This window comes from Filicampus tigris, chromosome 10 (assembly GCF_054856515.1).
Source record: "Filicampus tigris isolate MCC_2025a chromosome 10, RoL_Ftig_1.0, whole genome shotgun sequence".
NCBI classification, from domain to species: domain Eukaryota; kingdom Metazoa; phylum Chordata; class Actinopteri; order Syngnathiformes; family Syngnathidae; genus Filicampus; species Filicampus tigris.
The window spans coordinates 361789-385000 of NC_141226.1; the positions used below are offsets into that span (position 1 = coordinate 361789).

The 23212-nt window shown below is 40.3% G+C and overlaps 1 protein-coding gene across 7 annotated transcripts in view; it reads left to right on the forward strand.

The window, feature by feature from the left end:
- The window catches only part of fam110b (family with sequence similarity 110 member B), a 49694-nt gene that overhangs the window by 19126 nt on the left and 7356 nt on the right, over positions 1 to 23212 (forward strand). The window contains exon 1 of one of the 7 annotated variants that reach the window (XM_086043741.1): positions 21115 to 21546. The exons of the other annotated variants lie outside the window; for them this stretch is intronic. Within the exon in view, the coding sequence (XP_085899867.1) occupies positions 21523 to 21546 (24 nt within the window). The 5' untranslated portion in view covers positions 21115 to 21522. Of the gene's footprint in view, positions 1 to 21114; positions 21547 to 23212 lie in introns of those variants that run through there. 7 annotated transcript variants of the gene reach the window in all.

A 23212-nucleotide genomic window follows, 5' to 3' on the forward strand; every position in this document is an offset into this window, starting at 1 on the left:
AGGCGCAAATCCCCCCAAAATAAAACTGTACAATAAATATCATATAATAATCATAATCATAAGTCCGACTCTACTTCGCGGTTTTCACTTATCGCGGCGGGTTCTGTCCCCCCATTAACCGCGATGAATGAGGGATCACTGACACCGGAAAAGAGCCAAACATTTCAGGTTGGATCAAAAGCCAGAGAATAGAAATGTGTCTTCAACCGGGTTTTAAAAGTGGACAGACAGGGGGCTTGCCTAACTTCCAATGGGAGGTCATTCCAAAAGGAAGGACCAGCAGCCGAAAAAGCTTGATCCCCTCTGAGGCTCCGCTTGCGTGTTTTTTGCTCAGCGGGATATAGATTTGACAGTCGTCCGCATAGCAGTGGAAGGAAATACCATGTTTTCGAAGGATGGAACCCAGGGGCAGCGAATACAAGGAGAACAGCAATGGCCCCAAAATAGAACCCTGTGGAATAGAGGGACAGAGCAGGACTCAGAGGGACTCATTTGCTTTAGTATAGGACTGCACAGCAGCATACTGAGAGGAGTTTCTTACAGGGATGTGCGGGCAGGGAGGGCATCATTAAAGGGTTTAAAATCAACAATTAATGATTAAAGCAGCACTGGGCAAGTATTCAACCTTAATAAATTGTTTTCACAACTCTTTTGATGAAACATTGACTTACAAGTGTAGTGTATTTTCTTTTCTGATGAGCAGGTCCGGCGATGCGCCCCTCCGGAGAGGACGCAACGCCAGGCTGGTTTGATGAGGAAAGGACTTCTCCAACAATCAGTTGATTGGAAAAAAGATTTTATTATGGCCAATACAGCTGATGTCAAAGACGTTGTCCCTTAAGTTGCCGCGCGCGCACCTGCACGCCCCTTCTCCCTTTTTCTTCTTATAGGGAGCAGGATTAATATTCAAACTTGGTTATTACATATGCATTGGTTACACCCGAATGGCTAAATCCTTTGTCTGTTTCCTGCCAAAAATCCCAAGGAAAAAAACTAGTTTTCCATGTAAATGCCCTAATCTGTTCCAGGCCCCCAATATTAAGACATAAATGTTTTATAAAGCATGAAAATGCATAAAATGTAAGAATTACACTTAGATTATTGCACACTAAATGAGAGTTGTGCATAATGTAAAAAAAACAAAGAATAAAAATGATGGTCGTTTACCTTTCAATTGCTGTCCTCGTCGCTTTTTGCCCTCTTTGGTGCACGTTCTCTCTCATAAGTGTTTTTTTTCTGGCGTTTTGGAAAGAACTGATTTAATAACGTGGCGACTTCTCGATACATTACGGACATATTCTTTGGCGAGATCAACCAAATGCATCTCCTTTTCATACTTTTCTATTATCTCTTGCTTTGTTTATATGCACAAAGAAAACAATTTTCTGCTTTTTTTTCTTCTCCTCGTTTCTCATTCACGTGAAACTATCGCAACACCCAATATTCCCCACTACTGTAATACCGTGCAATACTCAACATTCCCCACTACTGTTAGTCTAGTTTTATTTTTATCCAATGCTGTCCCTTACATTTCACTACAGCACTGCAGCACTGTCACTTAGAGTATTTTTTCCTCTGTACTATGTACAGGCCGAAATGAGTGTTCCTCATATTTTTTATGTAGATGTAGGTTGGTGTGTATATACATGTGTATATACACATGTTACTGCGTATATCTACATAGGTTTGATCCTAAATGTTTGCCGTCAATGTTATACATTAATGGCCACATTATGCCGCTGCCCCTGTGTGACCTATATCTTTGCTACTGTAACAATGAAAATTTCCCCACTGTGGGATCAATAAAGGCATTCTTATCTTATCTTATCTTAAACAACTCATGGCCCGAGGGGCGAATGACGAGGACACTGCATAGACATATCTATCACATATCTATCTATCTACCTGTCTGCACACATAGACACAAACTGTAGAGGTCTCTCTTAGCCAATGGGATGCCAGGAAGATGCTAGGCTAGCCAATGGCAGAGCAGCTATGAGTATGTTGCGTTCAGGAAACTCCGGAGCTGCGAGTGGCAGCCCATACTGTATTTTTTACCTTTCGTATCTTGAAATTTCTTTCGTAACAAGAGGCAATATTTTTCTGTTGAGGTGTTTTGTAACTTGAAAATTTCGTATAAAGAGACGTTCGTAAGTAGAGGTACCACTGTAGTTGAATAGGATTTGCCCTGGGGGACTCTGTATTGTTTTTACTGGCACTAAGCAACTTTGAGGAGGATGGGATCAACCCTGGCACACAAAAAAAATACAAATGTCCTGAATTGCTTTACGACATACTCACTTCCTCCTTTCGCTAAAAGGACGGAGATCGATTCAAACGTCAATGCGCTATTACCGGTGTCATGGCAGAAGGCCCAAAACAGACAAAGAAACAAAAGTATTGTTTAGACAAAATTAGATTCATTACCTCATCGCTATTCATCTTTCACACAACCACTGGAAATAGAAATGTAATTCAGTCCAACTTGCAGGCCAGCAAGAGCTCAACTGACATATGACACAGTGTTCATCTTCAACTCAGGCAGCGCGCTTGCGCACTCCAATTGCAAATGGCAGATGAATACTGTATTCAGTATGAGGCCGGACTCGGACGTGTTCATTTCATTGGTCAAATGTGATGAGGCTATGGTTAAAACTACTGATGGCTTGAAGCTCGTCAACAAAAAATTCATAAATGAACACATTTAAAGATGCAGGGTTCAATGCGTGGGAATAAAGTAGCGGCTTATAGCCCGGAAAATACAGTACAAAAAAGCAGGAATAGCACAGAGACACATCTATTGGTAGAATTAAAGTACGACAACACGAGTCCCCAGTGTTTTCAGAACCCTTTTAATATGCATTTTAATTTTCAATAGTCACACTAATGTATTTATTATTTGTGTTGTTACATATTTTGTAGGGCAGTCACTCTATTGAATAATTTTTGGTCGATTATTCTATAGATTCATTGAAAAATTAGATCAAAGCTATTTTAGTGTTTTACAAAACAATGTTTTACTCGATTACTGTTAATTAACCAATTACTGTTGTTTTTTTTTTTGTTGACTGATTAAAAAAACAACTAAACAATTATTAAGCTATATCACGTGATAGGGCTGGGCGATATGACTGAAAAGTATATCACGATGTGTTTCTGTTTGATATTGGTCGATATCGATGTATATTTAATTTTTTTTAACTATTGAAAATAATGACCTGAAGAAAAATGAATTTAGGTTATTTTAACATAACACTTAACCTTTAATAAGAGGTCAATGTACAGTGGGTACGGAAAGTATTCAGACCCCGTGAAAACTTTCTGTGTCATTGCAGCCATTTGCCCAAATCAAAAGAATTTTTGCAAATTTATTAAAAAAGAAAAACTATTAGTTATGTGAGTTTAGCAGCAAAATCCACCTGTTTTTATCCATCTCGGGGGTCGCCCATTTTGTCACTTCTGTCGACTAAAAGAGACATCACCGATGCGCAGGGCTCAGATACGACCAATCATGGCTCAGCTTCAGAAAACAGGGGACCTGTGATTGGTCATTACCTGAGCCCTGAACAACTTTGATGTCATTTTCAGTCGACAGAAGTGACAAAATGGCCATCCCCCAGAGATGGCTAAAACCGGGTGGATTAACTCTTATTCCGCAAACACAATATTTATCAGAATGCCTTGTTTCAACTAGTGGGCCTGCATAGAACATATTCTTGAAAAAAATGTGTTTGGGTTGACTTCCCCTTTCACTATTTTTGTTAAGGGCGGCACGGTTGCCGACTGGTTAGCCCCGGCCTTCTTGTGTAGAGTTTGCATGTTGTCCGCGTGCCTGCGTGGGTTTTCTGTGGGAACTCCAGTTTCCTCCCACATTCCAAAAAAATGCATGGTAGTTTGATTGGACACTCCAAATTGCCCCAAGGTATGAACCTATCGTGCATGTTTTTGGAATGTGGGAGGAAACCGGAGTCCCCGGGAGAAAACCCACGCAGGCATGGGGAGGACATGTGAACTCCACACAGGAAGACCGGGGATTCAAACCCACGATGTTGTGATGTTTTCTTAATTTCAAAGCAATTATGGTTGCTTTATTCGTAATTCACGTTACTTATAAACATGTGAAAATGCTTCATCTATCAGAAGGAAGGCAAAACAAAGTAGTTGCCGCAATGAGTCAGTGCGTTCTAAATTTTGCTCCAAATGAAACCCAAACATGTATGATATTGTATCTAACCTTAAAAATGTTTCAAAAGTGGATTACTAAATGAAACGTGATGTAATAAATAAAGGAAGATAAACGGTGGACATGAACTTGAGCCTGCTGGGTTTTGATGCGAAACATCTTCTAAAACAACCAGAATAATCCAGTTGCAATCAATTCAGTGCCCTGAGATTAAAAACATGGATGAATGAGAATATTCACAGGCCGGAGATAGCCGCTTTTAACATCAGGTCAGAAAATACCAATTTACCACTTTTTGATGTCAAGCTTCTAATTTAATGCCTCAAATTTGTATTTGAATTTGAAATTTGTAGTTTGCCTCTAATGTCTTTGTCTCAGCAGCCATGAAGGCCACTGCTCATCACTGCTTTGTAATACCTTATATCTTTCATGTCACTATAATGTAGGCTTGTCAAAAATATCGATACTTCGGTACTTACTCGATACTAAACATTTTGAACGGATACAGTACTAGCTTGCTGTGGCATTGATATTACTGATACCAAACCACTGACTTCGATACCAACAGCGCTTTGCCAACGTCTGCTCCTAATCGTATGCTGCTCCCGCACACACTCCGAAGCCTGCCCCGTGCGCCCCTCCCTCCCTGCTCTGCCGAGTGCAGACTGCTCGTCGACTCCCTAGTTTGCCGCGCGCATGAGCTACAAACAAAGTACGACCGATTTTTTTTAAAAAAAATTTAAAAAGTGTGCGCCCCGGGCTCCTGCAGCCAAAGCTTTGTCGCAATAGCGCGGAAGCTCGCCCCACTCGAGCTGCCGTGGTCCTTTCGGTCAGCCCCTTCGCTTACTTCGTACCGGCTGGCAAGCGCGGGCCGCGACGTCGGCTTCTCTGAGCGTGCGCCCGGCCCTTCCCACAGATCTCCCCAGCAGCCGCCGCAGTGGCAGCGGTCGCCCATCGCGGGGTCGCTGATCCTGCTCGGGCCGGGCCGCCCCGGCTGGCTCATTCAGCCAACGCCGAGCCATAGAATGACGCATTGCGACTCATGACCCAAAGTCAGAAAATTAGTACGCCTAATTGCAACATTGAACCAACAAGTTCAAAACTCAAATGCACATATCCAGGTAATATTTAGTTTATAGCATACGCAGATGCAGAATATACAGAAACACTGTACATACATATGCATCATATGTTTACATAGACTGCTTGGATTAGATACACTTCCTTGCTTGCCCATAAAATGCAGCGTTGTGTTTGTCATATATATTTTCTTTCTAAAGCAAGACAAGGTTAGCCAAGTGTTCAGTAGCATGTTTTCAGTAACAGCTGCATTATTGTATTGTCTTGAACTTCTCAAAAATAAAGCTCTTGTGAAAAATAATACTAGATAATAATGCAAAAAAAAGTATTAAAATAAATACTGGTTAAAAACAGCCCTTTGAGTAATCCATGGTAAAGTTCACAAATAGTAAAAAGTTCATGAAATTGAAGAACAGAGAAGTTCATGTGATTTGTCCAAAAATAAATCCTTCTATTTTTTTGTCAAGAATCGAAATTGTGAATCGTTAGGAACCAGAATCGAATCAAAACATCGGACCCGGAATCGTCCAAATTCAAACGATACCCAACCCTACCTGCTACTGTTCTGGATAGCCAATAACTGAAAGTATTTTAATTTATTTTATTTTATTTTTTTATTATTACTATTGTTATTATTATCTGTGACTTATTGGTTTGCCTTAATAGATAAACATGTGGGTCTAGATACTCAGACAACTTACAGATTTTGTTCTCAATTTATGTTACTGTAAGTGGTGGGTGTTATTCTTTTTCACTCCCGCAAACAATTTGAAAATGATGTGCCATTGGTGTTGCACAGTATGGTTATTTCATTGCACTAGTTAAGACAATTTACAGATTAATAATTGTTTTGTTTTTTTGTGTGTTTTGCTCTTTGCACTACTTCTTCCTTTGTTTTGCACTACCCTAGGCTCAGACAACTTAAAATGTGTCATTGGCTCTTTACTGTACTGTACAAAGGGTTGTTAAAGTTAAATACTGCAGTTGTACTATTTTTTTGCAGTATCTCTTAAAAAAACTATTATAAAAAAGTTTTACAGTATTAAAAAAAAAAAAAAAGCCTGTGCTTTAATTTGTTCCGTGTGGTATCGAAATGGTATCGAGTATCGGTATCGAAGTTGAAATTCTAGTATTGTGACACACCTACTATGATGTGTTCAAGATATTAGAAGGTTGATTTCACGATCATGTAAACTAGGTTTTTGATATGTTCACGTACAAACAAATTGAAAACTATCTCAATTCTTGTGGGCCTTCACATACCTGTCAACCCTGAGTTGTACTGAATCTTATGAAAGTTGTAATTTGCCCTTCCATATCTGTATATAATCTTAAGCATTACACATTATTTTGAAATGGCTACTGTAACGTAAGGCTGAACGATTTTTGGAAAAAATTGTATTGCGATTTTTCTGACTGATATTTCGATTTAATTTGCGATTTTCTTGAAATCAAGCTTCAGTACAGTAGTCACAATGTACAGTAACATTTACAAACATGACACAAAATGCTATTTTACCATCAAAAACATTAAAAGCTATTACTGTAATAAGGCAAGGGCACTAAAGAAGTTTTGTGAGGGAGGCAGTCCTTTTTCAAGTTTTTAAAAACGGTATTACTGTACTACTTGCCGTCAAGTATAAATATGAATTTATGTGCAATTGTGTGTATAAAAATATTTTTTTAACCCCAAAATGTTTTACATTTTGTGGTAATGTACATGTTCTTTGTACATAAGTCAATATTTTTCTCATATTTTTGATAGAGACTGAACTGCTTCAAACAGAGGTAGCGGTATGGCTTGAAATACATATCATGGTATTATTTGAATCTTTTGGTCCTAACAGTAATGGTGAGTGTAAAAATCACAACGAGAATATTTGTGATTGGGATATTTATGCCGTTGGCGAGTTCCGGCCGGTGTTAGAGCGTGTGCTAAATTGCTAATGTAGCCCTCGCCTTATTTTTCGTCTAGATACATGCTGATTGTAATACAACATTTCTGTTCATAATTGCCGGATCCCCACCCTTACGCAGTTCGAGTCAGGCTTAAGTAAAAAGTCGACTGTACACCTAAGCGCTTATTTTGCTATTCTCAACTCTGTATTTCAATCTAGAGATTAACACAATTAGCCATGCCTCGTTCATGGTGAAAACGCTACTTGTTAACGCTTTATTTGTCACAATGGAGGAAATGATGCCCAGCACGCAGCTCGTTGATGCTTTGCACCGACTTACATATAGTATAAATAAAGACCGTGCTGCTACAGGGGCAAGCTAATTTAGCGCTTAGCATTCAAGCAGCCATGAACTAAATGACTTCCGGGAGTACAGGTGACAGTATGTAGGAGAACAATGCTTTTTTTTAAACCAGCCTGCCCACGGTAGCACGCCACTAATGATGAGCGAGGGGGATAAGTGCCTTTTAAAGAAATCGCATCTTTGGCGATCTCGAAATCGCGTTGTCTGAGATCGCAATTTCGGTCCCAAAATGATCAATCGTTCAGCCCTGCTGTCACGTGAATGGAAATCAGCAATGTACGATGTACATGCTTGAAAAGGTGTTTCCACCTGTACAAATTACGCCGAAAGTGTCCAACTTGACAGGTATTCCTTCAAAAACTCCTGAAAACAATTACTTGACAGGTATTCCTTTAAAAAGTCCTGAAAACAATTCCAAATGCATGCCATGCCTGTAGTTGGTCCCTCATTCTATGAAGAGGTCAGCTGTTTGTCCTTCATAATTTTTATTCAACGGATGCCCTCCGCTGACATATGGGTATGTTTAGAACTTTACGTATACTGCATAAGTGATGTGCACTGCCAATCGGCCAGTAATAAAAGGTCCGTTTTTTTTTTTTTTAAACAGGAAGTCTGTGTTGCCTTAACATCACTCACTAATAAAAAAGCCAGTTTAGTCTAAAATGTGACACATACTACGTTTACATGGACAATTTTTTTTTAATCCGATCAGATTTTGGATTAAAATTATGATTGTATGCATTGTTTTCATGGACACACAAAATATTGATGCGATTAGGATTTGCATGTTCATGCATCATACTTTAGAGAGGAACAAATTATTTTGACATGCGTAGATTGACCATGTACCGGAAGTAGTAGTAGAAGAAGCCGTAGCGACTTCCGTGTCAACAAAACATCGCTCCGTCCATTTCTTCTTTAAACGTTAGGGTATTTCGCATATTTTTCCCTTTTGCGCTATTACGTGGAGCTGCAAATGTAACAGTTCGGTCTTGCGCGCACCATATCTTTCACTTGCTCTGCTTCTACTAGCTTCCGGGAACAACAGAAACAACGCACGCGACTGCTTGGGACACAGGCTCATGTTCACCTCCACACGCTGCACGGACGGTAAGGAGCTAATGTTGTTGTGCCTTTTGTTTTAACGGCCTGAAGCTAGTTGTTGCTATTAGCTGTACTATCCAACTATTAGCTGGGAAGGGGGGCCGGGGGAATGGGGGGGTAAAGATCCATGTTTGCCTGATTGCTTGCCCACTGCCAGTCGCCGTCTGCCTCCCGAGAGTTGACACGAGTTTAGCGTCGCTAGATGTCCAAAATATAAACCAGTCGGGGTTCGTGTGCACATTCATGCTCTTGTCCGCTTCAGCCTGTGTGAGTGGAGAAGCGATCGCCATGGTATTTTTGATTTTGCGGAGGTGATCGTGATGAGATCACGTTTTATGTCAATAAATCCAAACTATTGTGCAGAACACTTTTATAATTTAACAGGTTGAAGTGGACAAGAGTAGTAATGTACATTTGCATTTTGGTGGCGTTCGGTCGCCATTTTTGACAACAGAACTGACAAAGCGAGCAATATTACTATGCTTGGCCCGTGACGTAGACGGCTGACACCGAAAACATAACATAAGCCACGCCCCAAAAAGGGGCGGGATAATTTGTCATAAACCTAATCACATAAGCCCTTAAATCACTACAGAGTCTTTTTGAGGTGGGCATTTTAGTGCTGATGTCATTTTTACATGCAAACCGATATAAGTGCAATGTTAAGCTCATCCAAGTGTCCCTTTAAAGAGCACCGGACTTCCAACGAGGCAGTGATATAGATGACTCGCTTGTGAACTTTGAACCAGTAGAACCAGTTGAACGTGATATATGGTTAAGATATGTTTGTAGACAATGACGTTATCGACGTCTTTGTAACAGAATAGAGGATGGTAATTACCACTCGATTTTTAAAAAAATTAAAAAATAGTGCTTCTCTTGCACTGACACGTTATTTGTACATCTTTGATTGAAACAGTAAATAATAAACTCGGGCCTATGAGAAATCCACATATATAAGATCTTAAATTATTTTTTAATTATGTTTCTATCTGCTACAGATATCAATTATTTTGTAGGTGTTGAATTCCTGGGAGAACCTCAGGTTTAAGAGGGTGATTCTATAGTCTCCCTTAGGTTTTGGGGAGTTGTTGAGCCAGGCGCTTTAGGCCTTAATGGGTTAAATAAATGCTTGCAAGTCAGGTGACCGATGCTGTGCAGCCTGCATGTTGGGCACAAATTGCTGCTGTTTTACATGGGCCGCTTGGCCAATCACAGTTATACTTCCACTGATGTTACGCGGTCTCATGGGCAACACGGCCACTCCATTTCATTAACACGGTATTCAACATGTTTGGTTCAATCAGCTAGAGTGTCGCGCTGCACGTTTATTCAAACCTATTTCCGTCCCTTTTTTTCTCTGCTTGAATTACATTTCATATTAAATCTCGCGTATGCATCAACTTGTAGGAGCACCCAAACCCGCTAACGAGTTGTGTGAAGCCTGGTGAGTAGTGCAGCTGACTCCATTCAGTTTAATGAGCGTCATTTGTCATCTGCTAGACAAACAATATGCCTATTCTCCAAAATGTAACATGTAAATAAGATGATCTGAAAAGCTAAGTGTCCTTGAAGGAATGTGATTTCACAAGTGTTCATGTGAAAAGTTGTTTGTCTACATGTGCCTTGCGATTGGCTGATAACCAGTTCAGGATGTAGTTGCCCCAAGTCCCCTCGTGAGCATAGGCAGTTCAGAAAATGGATGGATTGTGCAATGGGCTATAGTTTGAATTGCCTGATGCTTAATCCTTTAGCGTACATAAAATAATTTTCATCTAATGTACGTTGTGAATAATCTATTGATCATTATTAGGGATGTCAGAAAATCGGCAATATCGTGACATTGCGATATTAAATTTGCCATGATATATCGTCGTCGTCATGTCACGATATTAATAGCATCAAATCGGTTTAAAAGCCCAAGTTGTTTTCCATTTGTTCAATTCTAGACCCCGCTGGTGCTATTAGTGCAGTTTAATTTGACGCCATGCTATTTTTAAGATCCACGGTAATCGCCAATAGGAGCGCATGACTGACCAAGCCTATTTCTTTGGGAATGCTGTTATTATGTTCAAAAATAGAATATTGTGATGTTTGTTTTTTTTTGTTGTTTTTTTTACTATGACCTTCTTTTGTTTTTACAATATGAGGTTTTATACACTATCATCAGCTATTTATATATCGCCAACCTCAATATTGTGACAATTATTGTATCGTGAGGTTCATATAGTGATATTATCGGATTGTGACATTTGGATATTGTGACATCCCTAATAATTATTATTTGGCTAGACCAAGGGTCGGCAGCCTGCGGCTCCGGAGCTAAATGCGTCTCTTTCATCCTTATGTTGCGGCTCTGCGTGGCTTGGGAAAATGAATTCTAAGTGTCCGATTAAAATGTGTTATTTTTCTCAAAAACGTGTATCATTTCTTCTTATTAAGTTCAAGTTTTTAACTTCTTTCTTAACCTTTCGGTCTTTCGGTGATTACTGATTAGCATTCGCCTTCACCAGAGACGTTTGACAGCACTTCACGTGTCAGGAGGCAGCCGGCCTCAGTTTTTATCCCTGATCGACAACCCCTGCAATAGGGGTGGGGGCAGCTGGGGGCTTATTTGTTGATATTTCATTATTTCTCTAGTCATAGAGACAAATTGTTGTGGAAGTGAATTTATCAATTTATGAAAGTTACATCTAGATGAACTAAAATTCTATTTGCAATTAAATTGATCATAAGTCAATAAGACACCATTGTCATCCATTAGATGACAATGACCATATGTTCCTCTCAAACCAATCCTCAAAAAATAACGATTTATTCCTGTGTAATATGTAACCATTATTCCAAAGAGCAGTCGAATGTGATGAGTAGTTGTGAATGTGCAACAATTTCCAATACAAAAGGATTTGTTTATGGAACTCAGACAATTGAATTGGTAATTTTTCTATCACAAAATCACAAACAAGAATAAACTGTAAGCCTCCTAGTTTTTTAAATATATAGTTAGGGATGCAATACCAGAATACGTCTCTATTAATAGTCCATGATTTAAATTTATTTTCAAGGTTCCATTGAGTCAATTTTGATTGCCTTCAGGCCCCCTTCACTTATTTCTTTAACCAGGTGCCTTTTTTCATATAATGTGGTTTATTTCACCAAATAAAGTTGAAATTAATTTGGTTGATATATTTGATCAGTTTATTTGGAATTGCTTTGGAGTAGGCTGGGTAAATGCATCTTGACAAACTTTCTACTTTGGTTAAATAGATTCGGCCTATAATCGATAAATCTCGCTGCAGCCATAAATCAAGTTGGTACTTATATTGTTTTATTTTATTTTCAATATTCAGAGTCTGACTCTGCTTCTTATTCTTTGTTAGATAAACACCTAGGTATTTTATTAGAGATTTTACTGGAATGTTATAGATATTTTCTAATTCTGCATCATGTATGGCTAAAAGTTCACATTTTTGAAGATTTATAGTTAGCCCTGATACTAAAGAGAATTTAAAAAAAATTCTATAGCTATGGCAGGGGCGGAGCCAGAACATGGCTAATGGGTGGGCCTGGAAAAATCAGGGTGGGCCTGAATTGTTCTCTCACTGAGCACAATCCTCCTGTCCTGACACATCGCATATTCAAATGAAAAGGCAAACTGAATAACATTAAGTACGGATATTCCTTAGACAACCACAATTATGCCATTTTTAATATTCAGTAAAATAAAAAACACAATGAAACACTAATTCAATAATAATTTACTAACAATTTAAAAGTAGATACATTTTTCATGAGCAGTCCGCTGATAGTGTAGTGGTACACACGCCTGAGTTGTGTGCGGGCAGCGTGGGATCGATTCCCGCTCAGTGACAGTGTCTATGTGTGCCCTGTGACTGGCTGGCGACCAGTTCGGGGTGTAGTCTGCCTTCGCCCATTGACGGCTGGGATACGCTCCAGCAACTCCCCGCGACCCTATATAGGATAAGCGGTTTGGAAGATGACATGACATGACATTTTTCATGAATCCCACTGGGTGGACAGTCTGTCAACCTGGGTGGGCCTGTGCACACCCAGCCCCACCCATAGCTCCGCCCCTGAGCTACGGTTACCTGATAACTTTTCTTTTCCTTTAAGAAAAAGAGTTGTCATCAGCCAGTTGGCTGATCACTATTTCAGTCCCTAATATATTTAGTTTCTTAATGTCAACACCTGTTTTTACGTACACTGCTAGCATCTGTGTGACTAAAATAAACAAATATGGTGATATTGGACAGCCCTGCAGGATTTCTACATTTATTTGGAAACTAGGAGTTGTGCCTTGAGGTAGAGACACAACTGCTTATATTCTGATAAAGACCTGCAATAATTTTTCTAAATTTAATGCCAAAACCGAATAATTCAAGCACAGATAGAATGAACGAATGCTCCACCGAATCAAAGGCTTTGTAAAAGTCCAAAAATAGGAGGAATTCCTCATCCTCAATAAGATTATTGTATTCAATAATATCCATCGCCAGCTGTATATTATTATGAATTCAGACTGAGTTTGGTCTACTCTATTAGATATTCTGGAACAGAGACGAGTAGTGAAAACATAGGTTAGTAGTTTATAGGCTGAGTTTCTTAAGGTAATAGGTCTTCTGTTTTCAATATATCTTGGACCTTTACCAGGCTTTGGAATTGAGATAATGACCCCATGTGCTAGGGCTGTGCAATTAATCTAAATTCTATTACGATTTCGATTATTACACTCCACGATTACAAAATTGGCATAATCGTAAAAAAAATGATTATTAATACTAATTTTGACATGTTTTGAGGCATGCGCACACGAGTTACTCCGCCGCGCCGCCCTCTCCAAGCTAGCTAGCTAGATTGCCAGCCAGCCAGCTAGTTTGGTGAAAAAGGTCGCTATAAGGACATACATCGCCACATTGGAGGCATTTGCTTGGGGGAACTTTGATGCTATCAAGAACCTGCAATTACTTTGGGGGCATGTCGGCTGGACCTTTGTCTCGTAGCAAAGTATGTTGCTTTTGTTTGACACAGTACATCGATCACTAGTTTAATGGTGTAAAACATCTTTCATGAAATGGTTTGTGTCCAGATAAACTCGTCTTTATGACCCGTCGAAGCTTTTCGAGCTTGCCCTAGCTTGCTAACTGCTAACAAAGAGACGAGTTTGTTTACAACACATCGCTCAGCAAAGTGTTCTATAATGTTCCATCAACGTATATGAAATTTGTATACCTATATAATTAACAGATTAATGTTGAACAGGGGCGGCACGGTGGTCGACTGGTTAGCAAGTCCGCCTCACAGTTCAGAGGTCGTGGGTTCGATCCCGGCTCCGGCCACCCTGTGTGGAGTTTGCATGTTCTCCCCGTGCCTGCGTGGGTTTTCTCCGGCTACTCCGGTTTCCTCCCACATTCCAAAAACATGCATGGTAAGTTGATTGGACTGTCTAAATTGCCCCTAGGTGTGATTGTGAGTGCGGATGTTTGTCTCTGTGTGCCCTGCGATTGGCTGGCAACCAATTCAGGGTGTCCCCCGCCTACTGCCCAAAGACAGCTGGGATAGGCTCTAGCACGCCCGCGACCCTTGTGAGGATAAGCGGTATGGATAATGAATGAATGAATGAATGAATGTTGAACAGCAGTGCGAAGTAAACCTTGAATGAAAAGTAAAAAGAAAACAACTGATATAAAGTCATCAGATCATAACCTTTTATGTTGTGATGGTGTTAATGGTCACGTTGAAGATTTGACAGCCATTGTGCGTGTCTGCTTTCAAACAACTTCGTTTTTGCCTCCGGTTGATTTGAATCACTGCCGGTATCACAAAATAAAATCTAATTCACCGATTAGAGCAACCATAAACAGCACAGGTATTAACCATTTTTAGAAACACATAACGGACTTCTGTTATCTCACTCACTCGACCGCCTGCCCCTCTGGCAGCATACAAATGTGACGTCACACATTGGGGGGTCGGTTAGAATCACTGAATATATTTTAGAAGTACAAATGCTGCGCCTTGCTTTATTACAAATGGACATTCATGTGAATACAGTATGTATCCCATGCCTTACTCTCACAAGCACAAAGAGCTATGAAAATAGGCTGTTTATTCAACATATGTATTTTGTGTGTACATGAAACTACAGATACGTCGCAAATGATGGTTTAAATATGAATAATTTTACATCCAAGTGAGTGCAATTCTTTAGAATTACAAAAAAATTGCGCTTATTTTGTATTTTTTTCAAACGGTGAGGTATCGGTACAGTATCGGCATTGGCCAATACTGCACAGCCAGGTAGCGGAATTGGCAAGTTAAATTTCTTGTGTAGTCTATAATATGATGTCAAATTTTTTGTTTCAATTTGCTTCAAATGCAATTTGCAAACATATTATTGGTCATTATATTGTAATACAGTTTATATATGGCCTACTGTAATTTAGAAGTAGATTATGTAACAGTCAACATTTAAATTAGTTTGACCCAATCAACATATTAAATTTCTAATTCATCATAAGCAAATTACTTTAACTTTGTTTACTATGTGTAAATATTACTTTAAAAACAAAACAAAAACGGCTCCAGATTAAGGTCTAAATGTATAGATGAATAGCATGTCTGTTATTCTGTCAAAATTGGCATTTTACTCCAAGCAGTTTACTACTTTGGCAATTTATAAGTGCATAGCAAGTTAAAGGGACACTTGAGTGAGATTAACATTGGCACTTATATAATAGGTTTGCATGTAAAAATGACATTAGTACTAAAATGCCCACCTCAAAAGACACTAGTGATTTAAGGGCTTTTTTTGTGATTAGGTTTACGACACATTTCCCCGCCCCTTTCTGGGGCGTGGCTTATGTTATGTGGTCGGTCTCAGCTGTCCACGTCACAGAAGGGAGCCAAGCGTGGTAATATTGCTCGCTTTGTCAGTTCTGTTGTCTAAAACAGTGACCGATCACCACCAAAATTCAAATGCACACTACTACTCTTGTCCACTTCAGCCTGTTAAAGTATAAAAGTGTTCTGCACGATAGTTGGGATTTATTGACATAAAACGTGATCTCACCATGATCACCTCCACAAAATCAAAAATACCGTGGCGATTGCTCCTCCTGAAGTGGACAAGAGCATGAATGCGCACACAAACCCCGACTGGTTATATTTCGGACATTTAGCGATGCTAAACTCGTGTCAGCTCTCAGGAGAGAGACGGCGGTTTGCAGCAGCAGCAGGCAGATTGGAGCTTTACGCCCCCCTCTTCCCTCCCCAGCTAAAGGTAGGATAATGGGACGGCTGATAGCAACAACTAGCTTCAGGTCGTTAAAACAAAAGGTGTTAGCACAACAACATTAGCTCCTTACTCTGCGTCCAGCCTGCGTCGATCTTCAAGTTGCGGGGTTGCCTCCCAAGCAGTCGCCAAGACACCTTTGCAGCTGCCAGAGAGTGAGTTAAGCCCTCATCGAACAAGCGTCAATGTTCAGCGAACAAAAAGTTCCAGGCTGACTCAACAACCGAGTGTGGCCGCATTGGAACATACGTACCTCTTCGGCTGTTTACGTTCCAAAATTGTACGGCGTGTTGTCGGTCGAGAAAATGGAATCGGTTACTCCCGTGACTCCGGCCGAACAGGGATAGAACTCTAGGGGGCGCGGCCATTCTCCTCATTAACAAGAGGTGTTATTCATGGAGTCACTTATTTCCTAATTTCTCCCAAATTTGTTGATAAAATAGAAAATGAGAACTCTTTTCATTTTCTTGATCAAAAAATATATAAAATGAACTTGTTAGTGAAAACATGGCCATCCTGGCCCAACCATCCCTTTAACTCGTTTGTTTATACAAGGAAACCATGCTTTAATTTATAGGTTTGCACTTTAATTTTTTTTTTAAAATAATTTAATACATGTTGTTGGGTCCAAAACAAACTTAAATTATTATAGGGTTTCAAAGAATTTATTCTTAATATTTTTTACATGTTTAAACCTGTTCTTGTTTTGTGGCAAAAACAAAATAATCGTTTGAATAATCGTGATTTTAATTATTACCAAAATAATCGTAATATTTTTTTCATAATCAAGCAGCCCTACCATGTGCCATTGTGGGTGGAAGTAGTAAATATGTCTGAAAAAACCTCATGCAAAAGTATTCGTATTTCCTGCCAAAAGTGTTTATAAAAGGCCCCTGTCAGCCCATCCAAGCCAGGAGCGCGGTTGACTGACAGGCGACCAGCAGCTGTATCGAGCTCTGCTATTGTGATTTGTTCGTCACAAGTTTTTTTGATAATCAGGATTTATAGTGGGAACATCTTGTTGAGAAATGATACAATATTCTTTTGACAATTTGGAAGTGTATGGTTTGTTGTAAAATTCAGAAGAAATTTACTTTTTGTCTGTGACTTCGCAACATTATCAATAGAGGGACTTGACATTATTCCTTTCCTGTCTTTTTCTTTCTAGGCCACAAAAGTAAGATGAGTTTTTTTCGCCTTCCTCTATCCATTTAGCTCTTGATCGAATGAATGCTCCCTGTGCTCTTTGTGTAAAAATGCCATCTAGTTCAGGTTGCAGTTTAAGTATCTTTTTCCTTTCCTCTTCTGTTGGGTCCAGTTTATTGCAATACATGTTCAGCTCTTTAATTATGGTAAGTTCTTTCTCCTCCAAAGCCTCTTTAATTTTTTTGCTAAATGATATACTGAACTGACGAATGTTATATTTAAGAAACTCCCATTTTTTAACTGGTGTTGGAATGTCCTCACGATTAACGATCTCTGATATTATCAATTTAATATGTTCACAATAAATCAGATTTTTAAAAGAAATTAAGAGTTAAATTTCCAGTACTTATTTGTATGAATCCTTTGCATTTTGGGTTTAATGAAAAGGTGAATAACATAATCATCAGTTAGTGGTGCAGCAGAAATATCAGAACTGATATCATAGCATAATAACCGATTAGCAACAAGCCATTGGTAAATCCTTGATTTGAGATTATAATTGGGGTTGAAACATGAGTATTGAAATATTCCGGATGCATATGTCGCCAAACATCAATTAGACCTAGTTCCTTACAAAAATTTGTGAAAATCGGATTGAGATGATAGGTAGGGAATGCATTTGGAAACCTATCCAAAAAATCATTATGTGTTAAATTCAGATCCCCCCAATTATAACGTTATCTGTTGGATGGGAAAAAGTGCAAAGAAATCTCCAACAATGAACTGTTGTCCCTCATATTGTTATAGCCATACACATTAACTAGGATGGACTTTAAATGATCAATAATTACTATTAAAGTTAACCAATATTCTTTTGACTCGCTTGCAACAGCAAGTGGGCATTAGTGGTTGCGCTCTAGAGTGGTTTAGATCCTATTTAGCTGGCAGGACTTTTTCTGTCAGCCTAGGTTCCTCAGAGTCCCGCTCTGCCCCTCTATCGTATGGTGTTGAAGTTTAAATACATAAAAGAAGGCCAACCCACGGATGACCCACGGCCTTCTATGTATTCAAACTTACATAATTCAGTGCCATTAGCACTTAAAAAGATTCTGACAGTTGAGGAGAAACATTCAAAGTGTTATTTTCAAAAAGAGACCAAAACTATGCCGATACTCCAAATGGTTCAAGTACAGCATCAAATTTACTTTGGTGCACCTTTCGTTCAGGTAAAACTGCCAGGTGGAATTGCAAAGGGCTACTGTATAACATTAACAGTAAACATTCTGAATCAAACCTATGTAAATATACGCAGTAACCATGTGTATATACACATGTATATACACACCAACATACATCTACTTATAAAGTATGAAGAAACTCTCACATTAGCCTTTACATAGTACAGAGGAAAAAATACTCTAAGTGACAGTGCTGCAGTGAAATATAAGGAACAGCATTGGATAAAAAATAAAAATACAGTAGTGGGGAATGTTGAGTATTGCATATAGCTCAGGTGCAGGACTGCACAATTGCACTAATGTCCGCCAGTTTGTAGAGACTACCCAATGTTCTTGTTAAACAGTCTGACAGCAGCAGGCAAGAAGTAGCGGCGGAATCTCTCCTCTGCACAGCGAGGGTGTAACAGTCTGTCGCTGAAGGAGCTGTTGGACAGTGATCTTAAATTGGACCAGCAAATCAGCGCTGTTGTAAAGTCGAGTTTCTTTCACCTTAGACAGCTTGCAAAGGTAAAGCCTTTCCCATCAGCACTTAGAAACAGTCATCCATCCCTTTGTTACATCTCGGCTAGATTACAGCAATGCACTTCATTTTGGAGTCAGCCAGTCCTCCCTCAAACGTCTCCAGTTTGTCCAAAATGCCCGCCTACTAACTGGAGCTCAGAGGATCGAGCACATGACACCAATTTTGGCCTCCCTTCACTGGCTCCCAGTGCATTTCAGGGTTCAATTTTAGATTCTTCTATTCGTTTGTAAGTCATTAAATGGCCTAGCCCCGGCGTACCTCTCCGAGCTCCTCCACTCCTACGCACCATTGTTTTTGTTTTATTTGTTGTATTGTAAAGTGCTTTGTTACAGCCCTAGCTGTTATGAATGTATTGTATTGTATTGCAAGTATTGGACAATGTGCTTTCTGATCAAATGACTGTGCTCTTTGATGTAATGTTTTCCAGTGCTGTCAGGGCTACTGCTAGCGAGCGCAGGAGCCGGGTTTTAACCCCCTCACTGCTGGGTGGTTCTCTGATGCCTTTGATCGGCTTTGTATTCCATCTGCAAATACAGAGGAACTGAGCACTTGGTTCCATTCATCCCGCCTTAACATCTTGGACTCTGTGGCACCATTAAAAAATATGCGGCAAAAAATTTGACCGGAGCCATGGTTTAATGAGAGTACTCGTGCAGTTAAACAAGAATATCGCAGAGCTGAACGCAGGTGGAAAAGAGATCGGCTGCATGTCTCTTATCAAATCCTAACGTAATGCTGGTATTGTTACAAAAAAAAGGTGAAGGAGTCCAAGAGAGTCCATTTGTCAAGTCTGATTCAGGCAAATCGCCATAATCCATGTGCTCTATTTAAAACAATTGACTCTGTACTGAAGCCCCGACAATCGATTTGCACGGACTTGTCCCCTGAAATGTGCGATATTTTTGCAGTTTTTCATTGTCAAGGTTGCTATAACTAGGGTTCTCGTTTTGAACGCCACATTTGACCCCTCTGTCCACGTTCCTTGTTATGCGGTGTTCGATTCCTTTGAGGCAGTTTCCTTGAAATTTTTGAAGTATGTGGTTTGCCATATTAAGCCATCTGGCTCCCGTTATGACTCCGTTCCTCCACACTTCTTTAGGGAGATTCTCCCGAGTATTGGTAAATCGGTGTTGGAAATTATCAGCAGCAGCCTGTCTTCTTGTGTAGTCCCCCAACATTTCAAACATGCTGTAGTGCACCCCTGCTTAAGAAACTTGGCCTTGATTAAACTGTGCTGTCAAATTTTATACCCATTTCCAAGCTGCCTTTTATGTCTAAAAATCTGGAAAAAGTGGTGCACTCACAGTTAAAATACTTTTTGGATGAACAAAATGTCATGGAGGTTGTCCAGTCAGGCTTCAAGAAGATGCATAGCACAGTCTGCCCTGTTACGTGTTTTTAATGACATCCTCCTGTCAAATGACACGGGAGACTATGTATTTCTTGTTTTGTTGGATTTGACTGCAGCATTCGATACGGTAGGTAGACCACAGTATTCTTTTGACTCGTTTGCAGCACCAAGTGGGCATTAGTGGAAGCGGTCTAGAGTGGTTTGAATCCTATTTTGCCGGCAGGACTTTTTCTGTTAGCCTAGGTTCCTCCGAGTCCCGCTCTGCCCCTCTATCATATGGTGTTCCACAAGGTTCTATTTTGGGGCCCTTGCTGTTCTCTTTATATTTGCTGCCCCTCGGTTCAATCCTTCGAAAACTCGGTACAGTGATCCATCATTTATTGCGGTTAATGGGGACCAGAACCCGGCTGGATAGGTGAAAAAACGCAAAATAGAGTCGTACTAATTATTATTATTATTATTATTTTATATCATTTATTTTGAAAGTTTTATATTGGGGGGAGGGCGGCACGGTGGTCGACTGGTTAGCTAGTCCGCCTCACAATTCAGAGGTCGTGGGTTCGATCCCGGCTCTGGCCTCCCTGTGTGGAGTTTGCATGTTCTCCCCGTGCCTGCGTGGGTTTTCTCCGGGTACTCCAGTTTCCTCCCACATTCCAAAAACATGCATGGTAAGTTAATTGGACTCTCTAAATTGGCCGAAGGTGTGATTGTGAGTGCGGATTTTTGTCTCTGTGTGCCTTGCGATGGGCTGGCAACCAATTCAGGGTGTCCCCCACCTACTGCCCGAAGACAGCTGGTATAGGCTCCAGCACGCCCGCGACCCTTGTGAGTATAAGGGGTATGGATAATGAATGAATGAATGAATGAATATTGGGGGGATTTACACCTCTGTTACGCTGTTGCGAACCCCAGACATAGTTCCCACACTTATAAATACTTGTTATACAATAAATATAACTTTAAAAATGAAAAATGAATAATAAATACCAAGCTGCAGGTTGCGAGAGGAATTGTGCTTCAACCGTGGCAGCTTCAACGGAACGTTCGCAAATAAGTACGTTAAAGTTTTAATTTTTATCATAAAATTGACTTGCCTGAACTAGAATGCTGTAGTGCATTTTATCCAAAAGGTACAATCCTGCACTTTTAAAATCTCATCGTCGCCGTGCAAAGCGAAAGTAAAAGTCTTCTTCGTTGACTCCCATAAGAGAGGAAGAAGTCGTTCCCTCCTACTTATTTTAAAAACGAAGAAGCACGGTCCCCCTGAGGCAATCATGCCTTAACTTTATCTTTGCACAACATCAACAATGTCCTTTGGATGAAATGCAACGTGGGATTGTAGTTAAGGTAGGCTGTTTTAAGACAAACGTAAGACAAAACTGACAAACACTTTCACACTTTATTTGCCGATGTCTCATCATCCTTGCCACAACTTGTAAACTATCCTTTGTGCTGGGCTCAGCGCGCTCCCTTCACAACTTATGAAGACATCTGTTCACTATCCTCTTATGCGGCTTGACTCTGACTAAATGATCTTAACATTTAAATAACATTAGGAGTTTCCGAACATAACGTTGTTTGTTTTGTTATCATTGTCGCGCTGAGCACATTCGTGCTTGCAGGGTGGCTGAGCACGCTCTGCTCACTACACGTAAACATAGCTGCCGAATGGCACATTTGAATAACGTTATGAGTTTGCGAACTGAACATTGTTCAAAAGTGCTGTTAGTTTGTTAGCGTGGACAAGACTAGCGAGAGACTGCAATTATGTGCAGCCATCAGCTCACGGGATGAATCTACTTGAGCAATATAGCAGCTGATATGGCTGTGTTGTTTCATTTTCAATTTGTTAAGAATGCTTCTGAAAAATCCGGACTGCACTGTTTGTTTTGTTTTGTTTTGTGAAAGTTGAAGCGCGAAGTAGCGAGGGATCACTGTATTTCCTTCCACTGCTATGCGGATGACTGTCAAATCTATGTCCCGCTGAGCAAAAAAGACTTTTACTCCTTAAGACCACTTGTCCTGTCTAGAGGACATCAAAGCCTGGATGTCACCATCCATCCATCCATTATCTATACCGCTTCTCCTCACAAGGGTCGTAGGCGTGCTGGAGCCTATCCCAGCTGTCGTCTGGCAGTAGGCGGGGGACACCCTGAATTGGTTGTCAGCCAATCGCCTGGCCCACAGAGACAAACAGCCGCACTCACAATCACACCCAGGGGCAATTTATAGAGTCCACTCAACTTACCATGCATGTTTTTGGAATGTGGGAGGAAACCGGAGTACCCGGAGAAAACCCACGCAGGCACAGGGAGAACATGCAAACTCCACACAGGGAGGCCGGGGCCGGGATCGAACCATCGTGCCACCCTGGATGTCACTAAATTTCTTAAATTCCAACGAAAAGAAAACAAAAGTTATGGTGTTCAGTCCCAGTGGATCTTCCACATCCTACCCTGTTGACCTGGGCTTCATATCTAAAGCCAACAGCCTCAAACTTGGGTTTTAAAATGGACAATGATCTTAAATTGGACCAGCAAATCAACGCTGTTGTAAGTTCCATCTTCTTTCATCTTAGACAGCTGGCTAAGCTAAAGCCCCTCCTTTCTCATCAGCATTTTGAAACAGTAATCCACGCCTATTTTACATCTCCGCTAGATTACTGAAATACACTTTATTTTGGAGTCAGCCAGGCCTCTTTCAAACGTCTCCAGTTGGTCCAAAATGCTGCTGCTTGCCTCCTAACTGGAACTCGGAGGATGGAGCACATATCACCAATTCTGGCCTCCCTTCACTGGCTCCCAGTGCATTTTAGGGTTCAATTTAAGATTCTTCTATTTGTAAGTCATTAAATGGCCTCGCCCCGGCGTACATCTCCGAGCTCCTCCACTCCTACGCACCTTCCCGGAGACTCAGGTCTGCGGACCAGGCGTTGTCTCAGAGGGGATCGAGCCTTCTCTGTTGCTTGTCCTTTCCTTTGGAATGACCTTCCATTGGATGTTAGGCAAGCCCC